The sequence below is a fragment of the Melanerpes formicivorus genome, unplaced genomic scaffold (assembly GCF_026170545.1).
Source record: "Melanerpes formicivorus ecotype bairdi unplaced genomic scaffold, bMelFor1.0.p_v2 SCAF_59, whole genome shotgun sequence".
Taxonomy (NCBI): domain Eukaryota; kingdom Metazoa; phylum Chordata; class Aves; order Piciformes; family Picidae; genus Melanerpes; species Melanerpes formicivorus.
In genome coordinates, this window is record NW_027142411.1 from 3,392,823 (window position 1) to 3,417,602 (window position 24,780).

Genomic DNA, 24,780 nt, shown 5'->3' on the forward strand with positions numbered 1-24,780 from the left:
TTGCTAAGCCTTGAGCTTATATTCTGTTTTGGGGAGAGATCCAGCAAAGCTGAGAGGACTCCAGAAGAGTCACAGGGTCTAGAGGAGATAGCAGAGGGCTGGAGAACCTCTCCTGTGAGGACTGAGGGAGGTGAGGCTGCTCAGCCTGGAGAAGAGAAGGCTCTGGGGAGACCTTAGAGCAGCCTTCCAGTACCAGAAGGAAGCTACTGGAGAGCTGTGGAGGCACTTTTTCTACAGGCCTGTGGTGATAGGAAGAGAGGGAATGGATTTAAACTTGAGCAGGGTGGATTTCAATTGGTCCTTAGGAAATTCTTGAGAGTGAGTGTGGTGAGACACTGGAACAGGTTGCCAAGGGAGGCTGTGGATGCCTCCTCCCTGGAGGTGTTGAAGACCGGGCTGGATGAGGCCTCGAGCAACCTGGGCTGGTGGGAGGTGACCCTGCCCATGGCAGGGGGTTGGAAAAGGATGATCTTTACTAGATCATCTTCCACCTCAAGACATTCTGTGATTCTATGGCTACAGCCTATGGAGTTGCACAGAAACCTCTTTTCCTGCTGCCTCCCCATGGCTGAAGGGAGAATATAGCAGCAATGCTCTTTTTAACAAAATGTAATCAATGAAGACACTTCAGTGTTGTCAAGAAGTTCTTTTTCTGCTGTGTCTTCTTTGATTCCTGTATCTGGCTGCTGCCCCTGTCCTAACCATGTCCATAGGATCACAGAATTGTTTCAGGTGGAAAAGACCTTTAAGATCATTGAGTCCAGCCGTCAGCTCAAGAACACCATGGCCAGTCCTGAGTGTCCTGTCGCCCCCCAGCAGCTCCACAGATCCTACAGGGCATTATGCATCTGCTCAACCTTCTTCCATCTCTTCTCTGTATTTGCAGGAATATTTAAGATTTTTGTCATAGCTAATAATGTTCTACAGCAACTCCCTGCCCCCCCTTTCATTCTGAATGACTTTAGAGGAGGAGATTGGGTGAGATATCCTACATTGTTCTGTCTAAACTTGGTTGCCAGTCAGACCTGGGGAGGTACAGCATGACTGATGTTTTGATAAACAGGAATTGCTGTCCCTCCCCCTTGGCTTTAGCTCAGAAGATTAGGGAGGGGAGTATAAGCTCAAAACAGTCCTGACAGATTTTCATTCAATGTACAATTCCTCTGGGGTGCTGTGCCACTGTCATGAAAAGGAAATTAAGAGAGGGTGATGCATGAACATGCCCAGAAAAAATGCTGATGTTGAAAGTGCAGAGGGGCAGTGGAACTCTGACACAGTTCTAAACTAAATCACAGTGGAAAAGGCCAAAAGATTTCACTCTCACCTGCTTAGGAGTGCTCTGTTAGTCCACTTTGTCCCAGAGGCACTCTGGTGAATGTAGAATGCTCAGCAGGGCTGAGTGGTAAACCAAAGTGAGCCTGTTTGAAATGCAGACTTCTGAATGTTTCTCCCATACCTAGTGGAGGCAAAATGCAGTTGGGAGCTCTTGTGTAAGCATGAGCCTATAAATGTGATGTTTGTCTCTGTTTTGCAGCTATTGAAATGGAGCAAGGTAGAAATGCATTAAAGTAGAAAGAGGCAAAGGTCATCCTATGGCAGGAGGTTTTTTGATTGATCCCTGAATTGTGCAGTGTTCACTGGTTGAGGGTAAGTCACAAAATGGTCTCTGTTAAATGCCAGAAAGGATTCAGGAGCTCCACTTGCCAGACTTGCAGCACTGTCTCCAGATGCCACAAGTTTAGTCCTTGCCCCCCACATTTGCAGAGGTGATGCCTCCTTCCACTGGCAGTGCATACACAGAGTCCTACATCCACAGAATGGTTTAGGTTGGAAGAGACTTGAAAGGTCATCTAGATCCATGGGCAGGGACAGCTCCCACCAGCTCACGTTGCTCAAGGCCTCATCCAGGCTGGCCTTGAACACCTCCAGGGAGGAGGCCTTGAACACCTCCAGGGAGGAGACCTCCACACCTCCCTGGGCAACCTGTTCCAGTGTCTCCCTACCCTTGCTGCTATCTCAACACACCTCTCACTGAAGACATAGAGTGACCATGCTGAAGACACCGTGTGTTATCATTAAGTTCACAGATGACACCAAGATAGGTGGGAGGGTAAGGAAGCTCTACAGAGGGACTTGGATTGATTGGATCCATGGCCAGCTGTAGTGGGTTAAAATTTCCCATTCACATAACTAAGCATGACCAGCTCAACTGGAAGCAAATGGAAGCTGTATTTACAAAGCAAAACTATACTCTGCCATGGAATGCAATGAATATGTGCAAAATATACAGGACTTACAATATTATACAGGTATTTAGAATCAGAAAATAGCACACACAAAACCCCTTGGCCAAAATGACCAGGGAAGCTGTTCCACTCCCCCCAAACCCACCTCCTTTCCCCCTGTAGTTAGAGGAAGAGAAGCCATTAGGAGAAATGTTAGTTCAAAGAAACAATATCAGTATCCTTATCTGCCTGGTCAGGAGTGTTATCCTCCCCAGCAGAACAGCCAGGCCAGAGAAGAAAAGGAATGAAGTGGAATGTGTAAGATTGTTAGGGTACATCTGCCTCCGTCCCACACCTTCTAGCCAATGAAATTCATTCAGAATTATCTTTTCTTTTTCTTTTTACACCCAATAGTGAATTGTTTATATTTTTCCACTTTTCTGCTTCAAATCTGCAGCTAACTTTTAAAGGCATAGCCTAAAACTGCCACACCAACATTAATGGGATGAGCTTCAACAAGGCTAAATGCCAGGTCCTGCACTTTAGGTCACAGCAACCCCAAGCAGCGCTGCAGGCCTGGGGCAGTGTGGCTGGAAAGCTGCTGCCAGAAAGGGACCTGGGGCAACTGAATATGAGCAAGCAGTGTGCCCAGGTGGCCAAGAAAGCCAATGGCATCCTGGCTTGTATCACAAATGCTGTGTCCAGCAGGAATAGGCAGGAGATTGTGCCCTTGTACTCCGCTCTGGTGATGCCACACCATGTGTATTGTGTCCAGTTTTGGGCACCTCAGTACAGGAGAGATGTGGAGGTGCTAGAGCCAGCGCAGAGGAGGGCAGCGAATCTGGTGCAGGGCCTGGAGAATAAATCTTATAAGGAGCAACTGAAGGAGCTGGGGCTGGTTAGTTTGGAAAAGAGGAGGCTGAGAGGAGACCTCATTGCTCTGTACAACCACCTGAAAGGAGGTTGTGGAGAGGTTTCTGCTGGTCTCTTCTCACAGGTAATTAATGATAGAACAAGGGGGAATGGCCCAAAGCTACGTCCGGGTAGGTTTAGACTGGCCAATAGGAAAAAAAAATTCACAGCAAGAGTGATCAGGGATTAGAATGTGCTGCCCAGGGAGGTGGTTGAGTCACCAACCCTGGAGATGTGTAAAGGTCTTTCAGATGTGGTGCTTGGGGATATGGTTTAGGGATGAACTTTGCAGAGCAGCGTAATGGGTTGGACTTGGTGGTGCTGAGGTTCTTTTCCAACCTGAATGTTTCTGTGATTCTGCGACTCAACACAGTGTAGACTGTAAGTTCACAGCAGTGCAGAGCAATCCCAGATCACTTCTGGAGCATTAGCATCATGAATTTCATTCCTGAGAAACAAGAAAGAGGTCTCCCAGAACAGTTTTTCTCTCAAAGCAGCAAAGTTGAAACTTGGCTGGGATTCACCTACCTGAGCTGTAAATCACACCTGTGCAAATCTCCTCAGCTAGATCTGGAGTAAAGTTCACAAAGCACAGGCTCAGGACACAACTACAGTGTGCATTAGCTGCATGCTGAACTGATTTAACACATGAGATTGCAAAGCAGCCTTTCTGAGATCGCAAACCAGAAACAGACGCAAAGGCAGAGCCCAAAGCTTCCATAAACCACAGCCTCTCAGTTAAGGAGGGCAGAAAATCTCTCCTTTCTCTTCAGCCACCTCTCATCTCTGTCCTGTCCTCCACAGCCTCTTCCCATGACAAATGTCAGTTCACACAAAAGCTCCTAATCTCTCCTGATTTTTCAGAGCATTACACACGTTGGAACCACCCAAATGCTTTGATATTGTTCCCACACTACAAAGCTTGGGAAGTCACCTCTTCAGTGTGGGGAAACTGATGTGTTGTGTTAGCTGCCAGACAAACCTCCCTGAATGGGCAGGGCTGAGCGGCAGGCAGGGTGTCCACCCTGCAGCAAACAAAAGAGTTTCCTGCTGTGGTTTCTGTCAAACCAAAGGAAGCCAACAGCTGTAATAAAGCAGAGGTGTCGTTCCCTTCCTGCTGCCCTCCCTGTGCAGCGTGCAGAGGAATCCTCCTTTCGCCCTGCAAGTGAGCAGGGCAGCACGAAGGAGCCAGCATGGCCCTAGGGGGGGCTCCTCTGCAAGCCACCTGTCCCTGTGCCATCCGCAGCTGAGCTGCCCTCTGTGCCCCGGGAGGAGTGGCTGCTCGCCTTGCGCAACAGCTGCGCTGCACAGAGGATAAAAGGCAGCACACCAGGAGGGGAAATGTTCGACCGCCGTGCAAGATGGCAACTGGGAAGGGCTTGGCACTGCTCTCCTTGCTTCTCACCATCGCGGGCACAGCGCTGGTAGCTACCGGTAAGCGTCGGAAGGGCTGTTCCCTATCGCCTTCCCTAAGGAGACAGCAAACGTGCCTGGGCTCAGCGAGGGGCCCGCAGCTTTCTCTGAGCAGCTGGGCACCTCCCCTTGCTGCCCAGATCCTGACTCCGACTAGCTGGGAGCTCTTCCTTTCTTTTCGAGATCTGTTTCCACTCGTTTGTCTTCTTTGCCTTTTCGAATGTTGGGTTTGCCAATAGCAAAATCAAATTGCTGATCCCCAAACCTTGTCTGCTGAGGCACAGCAGCCCCCTCTAGCACACTGGCGGTTTGGTGCTGGGGACTCTCCCACTGATCTTGCACGACCAATCTGCCCGAGTCTTCAATGGTGACACGGCTGAGCTTGCCTGACTGTTAGCAGTAGCTGTACCTGCCAGGCTATTTGCAGGCATGGTAGAAGCTTCTTCTCTTGGCTGTGTGTGCCATCAAAGGCTCCAGAATAGATTTTGTGTGCTCACAGATCTTTGCTTCCATAGGAATTGCCATCTCTTAACCAGAGCAATCAGTTGGACTTTCAGCTACCAACCAGCATCACAAAGCACTCAGATCTAAATGCAGTCATCAATGTCTGTGCAGAGCAGGAGAAAGCAGAAGCTAGGCCCGAGGCAGACTCCACAGAGAAGCCACTGCAAAGGAAGGCTGAAATAATGTTAGCTGTGCTGACTGGAGCTTGGTGAAGCCTCCTGCATGAGAATGAACTGTTTAAGCAAAGCAAAGGGGAGTGTGGAAGCAGCTCAGGCTCTTAGGCATGTGCAGCTAGACACAGAGCAGTGATGGGATTTTGTGCTCACATCCCCCAGGGCAAGAAGCAGAGCAACCAGAAGTGGAGACCAAGTCTGGGAGAGTCCGAGGGTACCAGTTCCACGTAGATGCAGCTGAGAAGAGTGTCAATATCTTTCTGGGACTTCCTTTTGCTAAGCCTCCAGTTGGACCACTGAGGTTTTCTGAACCCCAGCCACCTGAGCCGTGGAAAGGTGTCAGAGATGCCACTTCCTACCCACCAATGTAAGACAGTGACAAAGCCACTCATCTTGTAAATGATTTTCTACTGTGTGCAGCTCCAGGACACTGCTGTGCAGGGCAAGCACAGGCCACACAGAGCAACTGCTTGGGGCCATCTGCTTACCACCTGCAGCTATTTCAGGGAATGCCTTGCTAAGGACATCTCTGTAAGCTGCTTTGTGTTAAAAATGGGCATCAGTGATCAGCTGAGAGGGGCCTGCCCTTTGCCAAGCATGCTCTGCTTTGGGAGCATTTGGCAATGGGGCAGCCTGGCAGCTTTGGAGCAGAGACAGAGAGAAGGTGGGGAAAGGTTGGAATAGCATAGTAGGAGAACAACAGTCTGTGGAGTGAGTGACACACTGAAGAGGCCACGTGAGGAAAGCAGAGCTTGCCCCGTGTGTACCACTGCCCTTGTTCAGTGCCTGGGGCCTCACACAGAGCATCACAACCTAAAAAGCTCATTGGAGATGTAAAGTAATGAAGCTGCATTGCCTCTGAAGTAATTTGTAGCCATAGATCTGTAATATTTGGAGACATGCAAAAGCAGATCTGCATCTCACTGTGCTGCTGCAGGCTGTGCCTCTTTTCTACACCTGCCTGGGTTTGAGCAGACCGAAAGAGATTTTACCTCCCCCCAAGGAGTGAAATAAGAATGCACACACAAAAGTGGATGTGACATGGGAACATGCTGTACAAAAGTAAATACATCAAGGCAGAAAGGAAACTCTCTCACCATATACAGCACGTCAGAATTCAGCCTGGGCTCATTTCTCCAACTGGGCCTTGGAGGCCTCCGAGGCTAAACCCTTCCAAGACCAGGCTGCAACTGGTCCAAAGCCTTGGGCCTGGAGCAGGCTGACAGCTGCAGGCTGTGCTTCCTTTTTACAGCTCTCCATAATGCCAGGCCAGAGGCAGAAGATATGATAAGTGGAAAAAAAGGCAGTGTTTTGTGCTGTTAATAACTTCAGAATGTAGCAGAGATTGGTTTCTGGTTTGGACCTTGTCATGGAAGTACAAAAAGCTACAGCTGATAGCATTGAGGTGTTAATGATTTCTGTGGCTTGTTGCTTTCTCCTTTCTTCAGGTGTCTCCAGGATAAAGTCAAAGGACAATATTTGTCCAATGCAGTTACTAACAGGAAAGAAAAAGTTGCTCTCCAAGTGTCTGAGGACTGCTTATACCTCAATGTGTACACCCCTGTTTCTGCAGAGGCACCAGAGAAGCTGCCTGTAAGCAAAATGATTAAACCTCTGGCACAATAATTTCCCTGCAAAGCTGCATCCTGTGCTAATTGTAGACCTGGGGGAGCTGCTGTGTAACGATGATTGATCAGGTTACATTCCTTGCCCAGTCAGATTTTATTGCTAGATGATGTTTGGTTTCCTCTCAAGAATCTCCTCCAAGGCATGGGGCAGTGGGTAATTAATAAAGTCAATGTCCTCTTGTGACATGCAGGCCTCAGATTTGAAAGACTTCTACCATGCTCCCTCCCTGGAAGTGTTCCAGGCCAGGCTGGACAGAGGCTTGTGCAGCCTGGGCTAGTGGGAGGTGTCCCTGCCCATCTAAGTGGGAGGTTGCAACTAGAAGACCTTTAAGGTCCCTTTTAACCCATCCCATTCTTTGATTTGTGTCATTCCAGGTCCTGGTATGGATCCATGGAGGTGCATTAACTGTAGGAGCAGCTTCATCATATGATGGTTCAGCACTAGCAGCCTTTGAGAACGTGGTGGTTGTAACCATTCAGTACAGACTGGGTATTGCTGGCTATTTCAGGTAAGCTCTTTTAGCTCAGCTTTGGCTAAGTGACTTCCAGAGCAGTGTGTGCAAAGCCTTGGCTAAGAGGTGTGTAGATATTTGCCTAGGTCAGCTTCCAAGGCTGTTGTGGCTCAATTGCTCCTCTAATCTCAACACCCTCTGAGCCATTTCTGTGTTCAGTTGAGTAGGGCAGCTCTGTGTAGAGAATGGCAGCTGGTTTCTTCTCCCACAGAGAGTTTGGCTCTCTGCCTTTTTCCCCTCTTGTGCTGAGCACTTACAGACCTCTGTCCTTTCTCTGCAGCACTGGTGATGAGCATGCCCGGGGTAACTGGGGCTATTTAGATCAAGTAGCAGCTCTGCAGTGGATTCAGGAGAACATCATCCACTTTGGAGGAGATCCAGCAGCTGTCACTCTTTTTGGAGAATCTGCAGGGGCAGTCAGTGTTTCTGCTCTTGTAAGTTCAGTGATGTTGACTTTAATGGCTTGGGGCAAAACCCCAACACTGTCCCCCTTCACTTTTCCCACTTGCATGGAAAGTGATCTGATAGCAAACAGGACAAGAGGAAATGGCCTCAAATTGGGCCAGTGGGGAGTGTCCCTGCCCATGGCAGGGGGTTGGAACTGGAAGACCTTTCAGGTGCCTTCCAACCCAACCCATTCTGTGCTTCCATGACAGCTCACAGCATGAAGCCAGGGTTCAGGGATACATGTGATAAAATTCCTATTTCCTAAGTCCTGCCCTTTGGCCAATAGTTCTTTACTGCCCTTCTGCAGCACAGCCAGGCTGTCTTGGGCACAGCTACAATCAATCCATGCCTGGCTTGCAGCTGTTCCATCAAGCCTGGGAAGCAAGGTGCTCTGGGAGGGGAACAGGCAGGCCTGAGCCCTGGGTGTAGCTGTGAGCAGAGGCTGCAGAGCAACACTCTTGGGACGTTTGCTTTTGAAATTCCTGATGCTGCACCCCTAAGGTAGCAGACAGGAGACAATGCTTGGCTGCTGGTAATGTTTGCTCCTTCTCTTTCACAGGTCTTATCTCCCCTGGCAAAGGGCTTGTTCCATAAGGCCATTTCAGAGAGTGGCACTGCAGTCAGGATCCTGTTCACTGAAAAGCCCCTGGAGGCAGCACGAGTGGGTGCTTTGTGGTATTTTGAATTATTTATTTCAGGTAGTTTTGCATATCTTAAACTGTTTAATTCCAGAAACAGCTATGTTCTTCTTGTGAATCTATGACCACACTCCTTGAAGACAGCATTTCTGTGTACAGACAGCACCTGTTAAACAGAGCTTGCTTTTCAAATCCCCAAGCACCCACATAAGATCTGAGTGACAGCAAAAAGTAAGGAAGCAAAGAGAGAAGGCAGAGAAATGTGCTCTGGAAGGCCATGCTCTAACGTGTACTGTCTTCAAAGAAAAGGTTGAGCTAGAATTTTTGGCTGATCAGTGGCACCAGGTTCTGAATACCCTTCTCTTTGCCTCCTTTTTGGTGCCTGTTGTGTGGAAATGAACAAGACTTTCTTAAATTTGCTCATAGTTGCAAAGAAGAGCTGAGTTCAACCCATTTTTCTGTGGGTTTTTTCCCAACTGCAAGAAACAGCTCCCCTGAACCTGTATTTAATAATTTGCTATCTAAAAGCAGCACCATTATAATAAGCTTTGTCTCTCTAATGCCTGCTGTGACTCTGCCCCAAAAGACCCCATCAAGACCAGTACCATGTATTCTTTGTTCCCATCTATGTGGTTGTATTCTTACTGTGCTTCACTCCTTTATGTCACCTTCCTTCTCAGCCCAGTGTGTTCTTTACCAGAATTATTATCTTGACCCCACCTTGAATACTGCCTCTAGCTCTGAATACAGAGCTGTTGGAGTGAGTCCATAGGAGGCCACAAAGATGATCCAAGGCCTGGAGCACCTCTGCTGTGAGGATGAGCTGAGGGAGCTGGGGTTGTTCAGCCTGGAGAGGGGAAGGCTCCAGGGGGACCTGAGAGCTGCTTTCCAGTACCTGAAGGGATCCTACAGGAAGGCTGCATGACAGTATCTAGAGACAGGACAAGGGGGAATGGTTTGAGCTGAGAGAGAACAGGGTTAGACTGGAGCTGCAGAAGAAGTTCTTCAGTACCAGGGTGCTGAGTCTCTGGAATAGGCTGCCCAGGATGGTTGTGGATGCCTCCTCCCATGGGGTTTGAAGGCCAGGCTGGACGAGGCCTTGAGCAGCTGAGTCTAGTTGAGAGGTGTCCCTGCCATGACAGGGAGGTTGGAGCAGATGAGCTCTGAGGTCCATTCCAACCTGAGCCATTCTATGATTCTGTGATAATTCTGTTTCTAACTATTCTGGAGCCATATGTATTGTCCTTCTGCTCAGCCCATGGTGTGAAGGGTTACAATGATTCCTTATTCCCTGCCTCTGCAGCTGGCTTCAATGATCCTTGTGCAGAAGCTCAGACTCCCTCCTGCTGCATGAAAAAGTCAGTCTTTGGTTTTATTGATTGCAGAGAGTTGCTGCTGCTGCTGGCTGTGACCAATCCAGTTCAGCTGCAATGGTGGAATGCTTAAGAGGAAAAACAGAAGAAGAGATACTTGAGATAACACTGAAAATGGTAGGTGAGATTAGACTGCTTGCTTTGAAATGACCTCTCAGATCTGCCCACGAGAGAGTATGCTGCTGGTGTGTTGGAACATCAGGAGAGCTGGAAGTGAGAGTAGCACTTGACCTCCTTGGCACCTGAAACTGTGAACAGGTTCCTTGCCTTCCATCCTGCAGGGCCTCTGAGCTCCTTGTGTTTTGGTGTCATGCTCTGCCAGGGAAAGGAAAAGAGTGTGGGACCTGTCACAGTGTCTGCTCACAGGCCTGGATTCCACCTTCCTTTGCAGGTTCTACACAGAAAAAACCTGTAAATTGAGGGCTGGCCTAAGCACAGTCACTGCTGATAGTCACCTGGAAGCACAATCTATGCATTAATGAAGCTTTATGTTCTCCCCTCAGCCTGCTGGCTTCATCTCTGGCTGTCCAGATGGTGTCTTTTTCCCAAAGACCCCCAGGGAATTACTATCTGAAAAACTGATCAATCCCGTGCCATATATCATAGGAATCAATAACTGGGAGTTTGGATGGGTACTTCCTGTGGTAAGAGACTCTTACTGTTGCTCCTTAGCTCTCATTTTGGTAGCAGCAGCTCTTCTAACAAAGATGATTCTGTGTCATGCAGGCGCTGATGCGTTTCCCTGATTTCAGAGATGGTCTGGATAAGGATGTTGCACATCAGCTTTTGCAGAACATCTTGGCATTAGACCCTAAGGTGAGAGACCATTTTCAGAATAACTCAGTGCTGCTTCCTCACTGCTCTGCTCCTGCCCTTGTACTCCTGGAGGGCTATATATTAGAAGCAAACTTTGTTCTGTTTGACCTCTTCCTACCACGAGGTAGTGGTGGGCAGTAGGCTTGTATGGGCGACGGAGATGGGAATCAGTAGGGCTGACCAATATGATCGAGTATTGTTCCTTTATTGTTCCAGTGTTGCAGGCCTATGGAGCAGGTCTGTGGTGCAAGTATAGCACAGTAAAGTGTAGAAGAAGAAGAGACAGGAAAGGCAGAATTGCGTAGCAAGGGAACTTCTACAACTTCTATGTACTCGGGTGCCCTGTTGGCATGGCTTCCTTGGTTGCCTGTGGTGACCACACATCGCACTGCTATAGATTACTGGTCCAACTACTAACGACACGCGAGGTTTCTTGATGCAGGTGCCTGTCCTGTTGTTCCAAGATAACTGTCCATGTTTATAGCTACCAGTGTCTTGTTTTAGTTACATTCTGCAGGCACAGCACTGTTTTACCACACTGCTAGCTGGCTCTGCATTTATGCTGAGCATGGCCTGCCACCATGTCAGGCTCTAGGCCTGCACTGCCAGATTGCTCACACTGCTCATCGCTGGCATTGCCACAGACTTGGGGTACTCCTTGTGCCACTAGCAACTGAAAACATCCCCCAGATGTCTATCCTAAATGCTTCTCTTTCTAAAGAGCCCTGTGGAAATCCAGCAATGGCCAGGACTTGCCATGGGTCATTCAGTGTCACCAACATCCATCATGGCCCTGGAAAGGCAGAGCCAGGCTTGTTCTGAAAGGGAGTAAATTGTAGCTGCCCACAAGAAGAATGGAATTGCTCTGAACCCAGCAGGATTTCAGTTCTCCCATGAGGGGCACTTGCACAGAAGGGAGAACAGATCACCCTGCTTATCTGCATCACTGACTGATGCTTAGCTAAAGATCTGTAGACCCTGCAAACCTCTTTGCCCTGAGAGCATCCAGAGCTGGCAGCTGGGTGACTCCCCAGGTGGAGCTCTGAGCCACACTCTGCTGCAGCCGAGGATTGTCTCTGCTTAGCCAGGGGTGTGCAGATGGCACACTCAGTGCTGTTACTCTTGATATTGTTCTTCATCACTGCAAGGAGTATTTTCACTCTTCATTTCAGGCTGCCAGTCCTGAAGTTGTTGACCAAGTATACAAGGAGTACATTGAGAAGGCAGAAGACCGTGTTCAGGTGCGAGATGGCCTTCTCACTGCAATTGGAGACTTCATGTTTGTTTCCTCAGCTGTTGAAGTGGCCAGATACCACAGGGGTGAGTCTCTAAGTCAGCATCTGTTAGAAGAGCTGTGGAGTTCCATCCTGGGATGTGCTTGTGGACAGCATGCAGTGTGCTCCACAGAACTGAGAGTGCTTTCATGTTGTCAAAACAGCAGGAATGGAAGGTTGTCTTATCACAGAATCCTGCAGCTTGGAAGAGACCTGAAAGATGATCAGGTCCAACCTTCCATCTTCTTTGGTGGCAGGTATTTTCAGCTCCCAGGCTAAGACTCTTCTGTACCTTTTCTACTAGATGCTGGCAACCAGGTCTACTTCTATGAGTTTCAGCATCGACCAAGCTCATCGGCAGGAGTGGTGCCAGAGTTTGTGAAAGCAGATCATGGAGATGAGATTTCCTTTGTCTTGGGAAAGCCTTTCTTAGCTGGTGATGTATCCATGCTTACCACACTATTCCTCTTGCAACAGCACTGTTCTTCACTTCACTTCCTGGGGGGGCTTCAGGGGAGACTTTGTCTCCTAGAAACACTGGACTCAGCATAAACACTTTCTGCCTGGAGTAGTCCACTGCAGTCCTCTCCTAGAGCTCTGCTTGGGTAAAGCTGCCATCACCCAGACTGACAAGTAGAGCTGAGGAGAGTCTGTAGGATTTGATGCAGCTGCTGCTTTCTTGCTGACTGAGCTTTCAACGTTGCCATTTCACCTTTCACTTCACAGGACAAGCTACAGAAGAAGAAAGCAAACTTAGCAGAACTATGATGAGATACTGGACTAACTTTGCTAGAAATGGGTGAGGATCATAGTGCTACTTAGGCAGCAACCCTGCAGGGGGATGGGCAGACACTGGAACAGTCACCTTGTGGATGCCCCCTCCCTGGAGATGTTCAAGGCCAAGTTGGATGAGGCCTTGAGCAACCTGGGTTGGTGGGAGGTGTCCCTGCCCCTGGCACATGGGTCAGAAGTGGATGGTCCCTTCCATCCCAGTACAGGCAAATGGAAATCTAACTTCTCATGATCTGCTTTCCAGACAACCCAACGGAGGAGACCTGGTCCATTGGCCTCAGTATGGTCTGGATGAAAGCTACCTGGAAATAGACCTCGAGCAAAAAGTATCCAAGAAACTGAAAGAAGGCAAAATGGAGTTCTGGATGCTGCTCACAGAACAAATGATGCATGAAAAGAGACAACACACTGACTTATGAGAGTGGTGAGGGCACAGTTTGCTTTTGAAAGCTGAAGTCAAGCAGAGAGAGTTTGTCGGTGTGCAGAGCTTACCAATCACCTAACTCCCTGCTGAGTGATCTGTTCATAGAATCATAGTGAAAAGAGGGAATCAAGGGATATCAGGGATGTTGGTGAGACTAAAAATCACTCTGTAATGAACCCAGAATCATTTAGGCTCAATAAGACCCTGAGGAGTGGATATCAGTGGACAGCAAAACTGCAGCATCCCCCTGCAAGAAGGAGGGGGAGACTGGCGAATATATTGCAGCTTGTGGTGGTTGGAAATTCTCCCCCAACATTAAATTTGGCCAGCCAGCAAATAAAAGTTGTATTTGGAAGCATAACTACAATGTACAATGAAATGGAATGAATATGTACAAAATAGAACTTACAGGTATTCACAACTAATGAACAGCACAACGACAACCATGGTCAAAATACCTTCTGCCTCCTTCCTCCCCAACCTCTGCACATAAAAGGGGCAATAGAAAAGAGCAGAGAGATGAGAGACTTAGCCAAAACAATGCAGCCAAAGTCAAGCAGAAGTGAGTTAATATCTATCCCAAAGCGAAGAAGCAAGAGAGGAGAGAGAAATTGTTTACATTTCTAGCTTAAATCCCTGCCCTCTCCAATGGGACAGTTTAGAATCATCCTTAGTTTCCAGTTTACACCCAAGAGTAACTTATTTACATTTTAGTACTTTCTCTTCAAGATCTGTGAAAATATTTAAGGGCATAGTCTAAAAGTGCCAAGCAGCTACAAGGAATTACCCATGCAGAATACATCACAAGTGTCAGATTGGTCTGTATGCTTATTGCCCTCTTCTTTCAGAAGAGAAGGGTCACTTGTCATTCTTGCAGCCTCTTTCCACCTTCTGTCATTGGAAACAACTTGAAGGGAGCAGAGCATCCATCAAAAACCTTCTGTGAGATGAGCTTGACGTGTCACAAATGAGGACAGAAAATCTGTGCTTGCTTCTTGGTTTGTAAATTGTTCTAAATAAATGTTGCTTTTGCTTTTTCTGGCACTCCCTTTTCTGTCACTGAGCTGCAAGAGGCTGATTCCAAGAGGTTAAATTATATCCAAGAAGCCAGGAGTGTGCCCAGTTTGCTTCAGCCCAAAGGGTTTCATTGCAGAGCCTGAGCCTCAGGGCTCCAGGCTTGGCACAGACTGCTCTGTGCTGCTTTTTCAGTAGCTTGAAATACTCTTTATTAGAATAAACCAAACCAGGTTGGAAGAGACCTTCAAGATCATCGTGTCCAACCCATCAACCAATCCAACCCACCCAAACAGCTAACCCATGGCACCAAGCACCCCGTCAAGTCTCCTTCTGAACACCTTCAATGACGGCGACTCCACCACCTCCCCGGGCAACCCATTCCATAGCGCAATCACTCTTTCTGTATAGAACTTCTTCCTAAACTCTCCTGCAGTGCAGAACAGGCTGCTTTATGGGTTTGAATGTTTTCTTTGGTTAGTGTGCAGGTTAAACACAGATAGGAAAGGGAGTTATGGTCCTAAGTGTGTGAGAGTGGCCTTGGGAGTGAGGCCTACACTGTCTGCATGATTCCAGCCTCAGGAGGCCTTGCTGATGTCCACAGCGCCCCCAGGCTTGGCTGAGTCTCAGAGTGCATTGGGTTGGAAGGGACCCTCAAAGGTCACCTTGTCCAACCCCCCTGCAGCCAGCAGGGACACCTCCAACTCGATCAGGCAGCCCAAGTCTGACCTTGAATGTCTCTGGGGATGAGGCCTCCACCACAGCTTTGGGCAACCTGTGCCAGTGTTTCACTGCTCTCCTTGTGGAGAACTTGCTCCTGATGTCCAAGCTAAATGTGCCCTGCTCCAGTGTAAGACCATTGTCCTGTTGCTAAGCCTTGAGCTTATATTCTGTTTTGGGGAGAGATCCAGCAAAGCTGAGAGGACTCCAGAAGAGTCACAGGGTCTAGAGGAGATAGCAGAGGGCTGGAGAACCTCTCCTGTGAGGACTGAGGGAGGTGAGGCTGCTCAGCCTGGAGAAGAGAAGGCTCTGGGGAGACCTGTGTACAATTCCTCTGGGGTGCTGTGCCGCTGCTGTAAAAGGAGATTAAGAGAGGGTGATGCATGAACATCCCCAGAAAAAAAGCTGATGTTGGAAGTGCAGAGGGGCAGTGGAACTCTGACACAGTTCTAAACTAAATCACAGTGGAGAAGGCCAAAAGATTTCACTCTCACCTGCTTAGGAGTGCTCTGTTAGTCCACTTTGTCCCAGAGGCACTCTGGTGAATGTAGAATGCTCAGCAGGGCTGAGTGGTAAACCAAAGTGAGCCTGTTTGAAATGCAGACTTCTGAATGTTTCTCCCATACCTAGTGGAGGCAAAATGCAGTTGGGAGCTCTTGTGTAAGCATGAGCCTATAAATGTGATGTTTGTCTCTGTTTTGCAGCTCCCTGGGCAGCCTGTTCCAGTGTCTCCCCACCCTTGCTGCTATCTCAACACACCTCTCAACACAGTGTAGACTGTAGCTCCACAGCAGTGCAGAACAATCCCAAACCACTTCTATGGAGCTTTAGCATCATGAATTTCACTCCTGAGAAACAAGAAAGAGGTCTCCCAGAACAGTTTGCTCTCCAAGCAGCTCAGTTGAAACTTGGCTGGGATTCACCTACCTGAGCTGTAAATCACACCTGTGCAAATCTCCTGAGCTAGATCTGGAGTAAAGTTCACAAAGCACAGGCTCAGGACACAACTACAGTGTGCATTAGCTGCGTGCTGAACTGATTTAACACATGAGATTGCAAAGCAGCCTTTCTGAGATCGCAAAACAGAAAGAAAACCCAAAAGGCAGAGCCCTATGTTTCCATAAACGACAACCTCTTAGCTAAGGTGGGCAGAAAATCTCTTTCATTTCTGTTCAGCCATATCACATCTCTGCAAGCCACCTGTCCCTGTGCCATCCGCAGCTGAGCTGCCCTCTGTGCCCCGGGAGGAGTGGCTGCTCGCCTTGCGCAACAGCTGCGCTCCACAGAGGATAAAAGGCAGCACACCAGGAGGGGAAATGTTCGACCGCCGTGCAAGATGGCAACTGGGAAGGGCTTGGCACTGCTCTCCTTGCTTCTCACCATCGCGGGCACAGCGCTGGTAGCTACCGGTAAGCGTCGGAAGGGCTGTTCCCTATCGCCTTCCCTAAGGAGACAGCAAACGTGCCTGGGCTCAGCGAGGGGCCCGCAGCTTTCTCTGAGCAGCTGGGCACCTCCCCTTGCTGCCCAGATCCTGACTCCGACTAAGCTGGGAGCTCTTCCTTTCTTTTCGAGATCTGTTTCCACTCGTTTGTCTTCTTTGCCTTTTCGAATGTTGGGTTTGCCAATAGCAAAATCAAATTGCTGATCCCCAAACCTTGTCTGCTGAGGCACAGCAGCCCCCTCTAGCACACTGGCGGTTTGGTGCTGGGGACTCTCCCACTGATCTTGCACGACCAATCTGCCCGAGTCTTCAATGGTGACACGGCTGAGCTTGCCTGACTGTTAGCAGTAGCTGTACCTGCCAGGCTATTTGCAGGCATGGTAGAAGCTTCTTCTCTTGGCTGTGTGTGCCATCAAAGGCTCCAGAATAGATTTTGTGTGCTCACAGATCTTTGCTTCCATAGGAATTGCCATCTCTTAACCAGAGCAATCAGTTGGACTTTCAGCTACCAACCAGCATCACAAAGCACTCAGATCTAAATGCAGTCATCAATGTCTGTGCAGAGCAGGAGAAGGCAGAAGCTAGGCCCGAGGCAGACTCCACAGAGAAGCCACTGCAAAGGAAGGCTGAAATAATGTTAGCTGTGCTGACTGGAGCTTGGTGAAGCCTCCTGCATGAGAATGAACTGTTTAAGCAAAGCAAAGGGGAGTGTGGAAGCAGCTCAGGCTCTTAGGCATGTGCAGCTAGACACAGAGCAGTGATGGGATTTTGTGCTCACATCCCCCAGGGCAAGAAGCAGAGCAACCAGAAGTGGAGACCAAGTCTGGGAGAGTCCGAGGGTACCAGTTCCACGTAGATGCAGCTGAGAAGAGTGTCAATATCTTTCTGGGACTTCCTTTTGCTAAGCCTCCAGTTGGACCACTGAGGTTTTCTGAACCCCAGCCACCTGCGCCGTGGAAAGGTGTCAGAGATGCCACTTCCTACCCACCAATGTAAGACAGTGACAAAGCCACTCATCTTGTAAATGATTTTCTACTGTGTGCAGCTCCAGGACACTGCTGTGCAGGGCAAGCACAGGCCACACAGAGCAACTGCTTGGGGCCATCTGCTTACCACCTGCAGCTATTTCAGGGAATGCCTTGCTAAGGACATCTCTGTAAGCTGCTTTGTGTTAAAAATGGGCATCAGTGATCAGCTGAGAGGGGCCTGCCCTTTGCCAAGCATGCTCTGCTTTGGGAGCATTTGGCAATGGGGCAGCCTGGCAGCTTTGGAGCAGAGACAGAGAGAAGGTGGGGAAAGGTTGGAATAGCATAGTAGGAGAACAACAGTCTGTGGAGTGAGTGACACACTGAAGAGGCCACGTGAGGAAAGCAGAGCTTGCCCCGTGTGTACCACTGCCCTTGTTCAGTGCCTGGGGCCTCACACAGAGCATCACAACCTAAAAAGCTCATTGGAGATGTAAAGTAATGAAGCTGCATTGCCTCTGAAATATTTTGTAGCCATAGTTCTGTAAGCTTGCTCCTTTCTCCTTTCTTCAGGTGTCTACAGGAGAAAGCCGTAGGGCAACATTTGTCAGACCTTACTACTAACAGGAAAGAAAAAGTTGTTCTCCAGGTGTCTGAGGACTGCTTATACCTCAATGTGTACACCCCTGTTTCTGCAGAGGCACCAGAGAAGCTGCCTGTAAGCAAAATGATTAAACCTCTGGCAAAATAATTTCCCTGCAAAGCTGCAACCTGTGCTGCTTGCTGACTTGGGAGAGCTGCTTTGTAATGATGGTTGATCAGGTTACATTCTTTGCTCCAGTAAATATTTGCTGAGGTTTAGAAAGACAAACAGAATCCTATTTACAAATAAGGGTTTATGGCTTTTCTGTCTAGGTAATGTTTGATTTCCTTTCAGGAATCTCCTCCAAGTCATGGGGCAGTGGGTAATTAATAAAGTCAATGTCCTTTTGTAACATGCAGGACCCCAAGACACTTCTGCCGTGACTCCTCCCTGGAGGTGTCTGCTGCCAGGCTGGACAATGCCTTGAGCAACCTGGGCTAGTGGGAGGTGTCCCTGCCCATCTAAGTGGGAGGTTGGAACTAGAAGACCTGTAAGGTCCCTTTTAACCCATCCCATTCTTTGATTTGTGTCATTCCAGGTCCTGGTATGGATCCATGGAGGTGGATTAGCTGTAGGAGCAGCTTCATCATATGATGGTTCAGCACTAGCAGCCTTTGAGAACGTGGTGGTTGTAACCATTCAGTACAGACTGGGTATTGCTGGCTATTTCAGGTAAGCTCTTTTAGCTCAGCTTTGGCTAAGTGACTTCCAGAGCAGTGTGTGCAAAGCCTTGGCTAAGAGGTGTGCAGATATTTGCCTAGGTCAGCTTCCAAGGCTGTTGTGGCTCAATTGCTCCTCTAATCTCAACACCCTCTGAGCCATTTCGGTGTTCAGTTGAGTAGGGCAGCTCTGTGTAGAGAATGGCAGCTGGTTTCTTCTCCCACAGAGTTTGGCTCTCTGCCTTTTTCCCCTCTTGTGCTGAGCACTTACAGACCTCTGTCCTTTCTCTGCAGCACTGGTGATGAGCATGCCCGGGGTAACTGGGGCTATTTAGATCAAGTAGCAGCTCTGCAGTGGATTCAGGAGAACATCATCCACTTTGGAGGAGATCCAGCAGCTGTCACTCTTTTTGGAGAATCTGCAGGGGCAGTCAGTGTTTCTGCTCTTGTAAGTTCAGTGATGTTGACTTTAATGGCTTGGGGCAAAACCCCAACACTGTCCCCCTTCACTTTTCCCACTTGCATGGAAAGTGATCTGATAGCAAACAGGACAAGAGGAAATGGCCTCAAATTGGGCCAGTGGGGAGTGTCCCTGCCCATGGCAGGGGGTTGGAACTGGAAGACCTTTCAGGTGCCTTCCAACCCAACCCATTCTGTGCTTCCATGACAGCTCACAGCATGAAGCCAGGGTTCAGGGATACATGTGATAAAATTCCTATTTCCTAAGTCCTGCCCTTTGGCCAATAGTTCTTTACTGCCCTTCTGCAGCACAGCCAGGCTGTCTTGGGCACAGCTACAATCAATCCATGCCTGGCTTGCAGCTGTTCCATCAAGCCTGGGAAGCAAGGTGCTCTGGGAGGGGAACAGGCAGGCCTGAGCCCTGGGTGTAGCTGTGAGCAGAGGCTGCAGAGCAACACTCTTGGGACGTTTGCTTTTGAAATTCCTGATGCTGCACCCCTAAGGTAGCAGACAGGAGACAATGCTTGGCTGCTGGTAATGTTTGCTCCTTCTCTTTCACAGGTGTTATCTCCCCTGGCAAAGGGCTTGTTCCACAAGGCCATTTCAGAGAGTGGCACTGCAGTCAAACTTCTGTTCACTGAAGAGCCCCTGGAGGAAGCACAAGTGGGTATTTTGTAGTCATTAGTGGGACCTGAGAGCTGCCTTCAATACCTGAAGTGATCTTCAGGTTCTGAAGGCTGCAGAGGAACATTGGATGAGGGTCTAGAGACAGGACAAGGGGAATGGTTTGAAGCTAAGGGAGAGCAGGGTTTATCTGGATCTTAGAAAGAAATTCTTCTTTACAGGAGTGGGGAGACTATGGAAAAGGCTGCTCCCTGCTTATTCCCTGCCTCTGCAGCTGGAACCTGTCTGGCTTCAATGATCCTTGTGCAGAAGCTCAGTCTCCCTCCTGCTGCATGAAAAAGTCAGTCTTTGGTTTTATTGATTGCAGAGAGTTGCTGCTGCTGCTGGCTGTGACCAATCCAGTTCAGCTGCAATGGTGGAATGCTTAAGAGGAAAAACAGAAGAAGAGATAATTGAGATAACACTGAAAATGGTAGGTGAGATTAGACTGCTTGCTTTGAAATGACCTCTCAGATCTGCCCACGAGAGAGTATGCTGCTGGTGTGTTGGAACATCAGGAGAGCTGGAAGTGAGAGTAGCACTTGACCTCCTTGGCACCTGAAACTGTGAACAGGTTCCTTGCCTTCCATCCTGCAGGGCCTCTGAGCTCCTTGTGTTTTGGTGTCATGCTCTGCCAGGGAAAGGAAAAGAGTGTGGGACCTGTCACAGTGTCTGCTCACAGGTCTGGATTCCACCTTCCTTTGCAGGTTCTACACAGCAGTTATTTCCCCCCCCCAGTGCACCACACATCCAAATGAGGATTGGACTAAGATGTACATTGGACTCCATGGCCTGTGGCTCACAAACATTGAGGACATAATGCTGATCGTCACAGAACCTTCTTTCCAGTGCAGAGACTCTGTCAGAGAAAATTTAGGGATGGCTTAAATACTGTTACTGCTTCTGTTTTCTCTGGCACTCAATTGGAATTGCTTTGCAACTCCAGAGTCAAACCTGATATTTTTTTCCCTAGATACAAAACCTGTGTCTTAAGGAAGCTTTCCTTTTATTTTTCCCCAGCCTCCGCTGTTCCTTGGAGGCTGTCCAGATGGTGTCTTTTTCCCAAAGACCCCCAGGGAATTACTATCTGAAAAACTGATCAATCCAGTGCCATATATCATAGGAATGAACAACTGGGAGGGAGGATGGTTAGTTCCTACGGTAAGAGACTCTTACTGTTGCTCCTTAGCTCTCATTTTGGTAGCAGCAGCTCTTCTAACAAAGATGATTCTGTGTCATGCAGATGATGAATTTCCCTGATTTCAGAGATGGTCTGGATAAGGATGTTGCACATCAGCTTTTGCAGAACATCTTGGCATTAGACCCTAAGGTGAGAGACCATTTTCAGAATAACTCAGTGCTGCTTCCTCACTGCTCTGCTCCTGCCCTTGTACTCCTGGAGGGCTATATATTAGAAGCAAACTTTGTTCTGTTTGACCTCTTTCTACCACGAGGTAGTGGTGGGCAGTAGGCTTGGGGTACTCCTCGTGCCACTAGCAACTGAAAACATCCCCCAGATGTCTATCCTAAATGCTTCTCTTTCTAAAGAGCCCTGTGGAAATCCAGCAATGGCCAGGACTTGCCATGGGTCATTCAGTGTCACCAACATCCATCATGGCCCTGGAAAGGCAGAGCCAGGCTTGTTCTGAAAGGGAATAAATTGTAGCTGCCCACAAGAAGAATGGAATTGCTCTGAACCCAGCAGGATTTCAGTTCTCCCATGAGGGGCACTTGCACAGAAGGGAGAACAGATCACCCTGCTTATCTGCATCACTGACTGATGCTTAGCTAAAGGTCTGTAGACCCTGCAAACCTCTTTGCCCTGAGAGCATCCAGAGCTGGCAGCTGGGTGACTCCCCAGGTGGAGCTCTGAGCCACACTCTGCTGCAGCTGAGGATTGTCTCTGCTTAGCCAGGGGTGTGCAGATGGCACACTCAGTGCTGTTACTCTTGATATTGTTCTTCATCACTGCAAGGAGTATTTTCACTCTTCATTTCAGACTGCCAGTCCTGAAGTTGTTGACCAAGTATACAAGGAGTACATTGAGAAGGCAGAAGACCGTGTTCAGGTGCGAGATGGCCTTCTCACTGCAATTGGAGACTTCATGTTTGTTTCCTCAGCTGTTGAAGTGGCCAGATACCATAGGGGTGAGTCTCTAAGTCAGCATCTGTTAGAAGAGCTGTGGAGTTCCATCCTGGGATGTGCTTGTGGACAGCATGCAGTGTGCTCCACAGAACTGAGAGTGCTTTCATGTTGTCAAAACAGCAGGAATGGAAGGTTGTCTTATCACAGAATCCTGCAGCTTGGAAGAGACCTGAAAGATGATCAGGTCCAACCTTCCATCTTCTTTGGTGGCAGGTATTTTCAGCTCCCAGGCTAAGACTCTTCTGTACCTTTTCTACTAGATGCTGGCAACCAGGTCTACTTCTATGAGTTTCAGCATCGACCAAGCTCATCGGCAGGAGTGGTGCCAGAGTTTGTGAAAGCAGATCATGGAGATGAGATTGCCTTTGTCTTTGGGAAGCCTTTCTTAGCTGGTGATGTATCCATGCTTACCACACTATTCCTCTTGCAACAGCACTGTTCTTCACTTCACTTCCTGGGGGGGCTTCAGGGGAGACTTTGTCTCCTAGAAACACTGGACTCAGCATAAACACTTTCTGCCTGGAGTAGTCCACTGCAGTCCTCTCCTAGAGCTCTGCTTGGGTAAAGCTGCCATCACCCAGACTGACAAGTAGAGCTGAGGAGAGTCTGTAGGATTTGATGCAGCTGCTGCTTTCTTGCTGACTGAGCTTTTGACAAGAAGGGAGACAGGGACGACAGCACTCAATATGAGTGACAGAAATCATCTGACTTTAGTGTTCCATGCTTCATTATTTATAGGCTTATCTTATGCATAGTTAATTCTATTCTAATTTGACACATACTATTGGTTTCTCTCTAAAAGATTACATCATTGTTTTCACTACTCTGTGGATTTTTTTTCTACTCAATCTAATTGCTCTTTTTCCCAGATCTCGCCTCCTCCTTATCTTGTTTGCCTCTTCTCAGGGGCAGCTTGACCTCAGCATACCAAGCAATCAGCACTTTCCCACAGCTCCTACTCCATTGCTATATTAACAACAGAAAATCCTTCAAGGCCTAATTTGCACAGATGTTCCTGGGACCCATGTCCACTCTTGCTTAAAGCAATCCCCAACAAGCTTTCAACGTTGCCATTTCACCTTTCACTTCACAGGACAAGCTACAGAAGAAGAAAGCAAACTTAGCAGAACTATGATGAGATACTGGACTAACTTTGCTAGAAATGGGTGAGGATCATAATGCTACTTAGGCACCAACCCTGCAGGAGGATGGGCAGACACTGGAACAGTCACTTGTGGATGTCCCCTCCCTGGATGTGTTCAAGGCCAGGTTGGATGAGGCCTTGAGCAACCTGGGTTGGTGGGAGGTGTCCGTGCTCATGCCCATCCCTTCCAACCCAAACCAATATATGAATTACAGCTCAAGTTTTGTCTTTGCTGCCTGAAAGGCTCATACATGCCTGAATAATTATTTACATGGAGGAGTCTGCAAATCTGTCAGAGTTTCAAACAGATACTGAAGTAAATTATTTCTCTTCTTAATGATTCCAATGAGGACCTTTTAAATGAAACTGCAGACAAAAAAACACCCAACTTTGTTCTGTTTGACAGCCTCTTACAAGGAAGTAGCATTGGGCAGTAGACATAGTATATTCCTCATGCTACTAGCAACTGCCAGCGGCCAGGGAACAGCTGACAGGCAAATGGAAATCTAACTTCTCATGATCTGCTTTCCAGACATCCCAATGGAGGAGACCTGGTCCATTGGCCTCAGTATGGTCTGGATGAAAGCTACCTGGAAATAGACCTCAAGCAAAAAGCATCCAAGAAACTGAAAGAAGGCAAAATGGAGTTCTGGATGCTGCTCACAGAACAAATGATGCGTGAAAAGAGACAACACACAGACTTATGAGAGTGGTGAGGGCACAGTTTGCTTTTGAAAGCTGAAGTCAAACAGAGAGAGTTTGTCGGTGTGCAGAGCTTACCAATCACCTAACTCCCTGCTGAGTGATCTGTTCATAGAATCATAGTGAAAAGAGGGAATCAAGGGATATCAGGGATGTTGGTGAGACTAAAAATCACTCTGTAATGAACCCAGAATCTTTCAGGCTCAAAAAGACCCTGGGGAGTGGATATCAGTGGACAGCAAAACTGCAGCATCCCCCTGCAAGAAGGAGGGGGAGACTTGCATTGCAGTGACAGCTCTAAGCACTGATCTGTGCACAATACATCACAAGTGTCAGATTGGTCTGTATGCTTATTGCCCTCTTCTTTCAGAAGAGAAGGGTCACTTGTCATTCTTGCAGCCTCTTTCCACCTTCTGTCATTGGAAACAACTTGAAGGGAGCAGAGCATCCATCAAAAACCTTCTGTGAGATGAGCTTGACGTGTCACAAATGAGGACAGAAAATCTGTGCTTGCTTCTTGGTTTGTAAATTGTTCTAAATAAATGTTGCTTTTGCTTTTTCTGGCACTCCCTTTTCTGTCACTGAGCTGCAAGAGGCTGATTCCAAGAGGTTAAATTATATCCAAGAAGCCAGGAGTGTGCCCAGTTTGCTTCAGCCCAAAGGGTTTCAGCTATGGATTTTGCAGCTTTCATGGCAGAGCCTGAGCCTCAGGGCTCCAGGCTTGGCACACACTGCTTGGTGCTGTGCAGATCTGTTCTTTCTTGAACCCTTCCTGGCAAAGACTTCACCGTTCTCTGGCTGGGTGTTGAAAGCATTGCTGGCAGGATAGAGGGGAAAGCTAAGTATGGTGTTGCTCACTGCATCTTGGTAGCTCAGCATTGTCTGCAGGCCCACAAAGGGAATGTCACCTTAAAAACCACAAGCCTGTTTTGTTACTCTGAGGTTGCATTCCTCAGGTCTGCATTTCAGATCCTTTTGGTTTCTTCTCTCTTTTCCTTTGTTTTTCAAAAGCTCTGGACATAGTGGATGGATACAATGCTTGATTTAGTCTCATAAACTGTAAACCAGACTGGTTTATGGTTGAAGTTTTCCTA

General features: G+C 48.2%; 2 protein-coding genes across 2 annotated transcripts; both read left to right on the top strand.

Annotated features, from left to right (window-relative positions):
- The first annotated feature begins 4,430 nt into the window (after positions 1–4,430).
- On the top strand, positions 4,431–14,175 carry LOC137452856 (fatty acyl-CoA hydrolase precursor, medium chain-like). Its single transcript, XM_068161657.1, has 13 exons — positions 4,431–4,571; positions 5,390–5,594; positions 6,676–6,820; positions 7,231–7,364; positions 7,648–7,801; positions 8,374–8,475; positions 9,838–9,942; positions 10,329–10,469; positions 10,552–10,641; positions 11,814–11,961; positions 12,220–12,351; positions 12,642–12,714; positions 12,952–14,175. Exons 1-13 carry the CDS (start codon positions 4,499–4,501, stop codon positions 13,124–13,126), a joined length of 1,677 nt encoding a protein of 558 aa, XP_068017758.1. The 5' UTR covers positions 4,431–4,498; the 3' UTR covers positions 13,127–14,175.
- Positions 14,176–16,142: 1,967 nt separating this feature from the next.
- Positions 16,143–24,252, top strand: LOC137452857 (fatty acyl-CoA hydrolase precursor, medium chain-like). Its single transcript, XM_068161658.1, has 13 exons — positions 16,143–16,274; positions 17,094–17,298; positions 17,845–17,989; positions 18,453–18,586; positions 18,868–19,021; positions 19,594–19,695; positions 20,024–20,128; positions 20,716–20,856; positions 20,939–21,025; positions 21,695–21,842; positions 22,101–22,232; positions 22,934–23,006; positions 23,517–24,252. Exons 1-13 carry the CDS (start codon positions 16,202–16,204, stop codon positions 23,689–23,691), a joined length of 1,674 nt encoding a protein of 557 aa, XP_068017759.1. The 5' UTR covers positions 16,143–16,201; the 3' UTR covers positions 23,692–24,252.
- Positions 24,253–24,780: the final 528 nt, after the last annotated feature.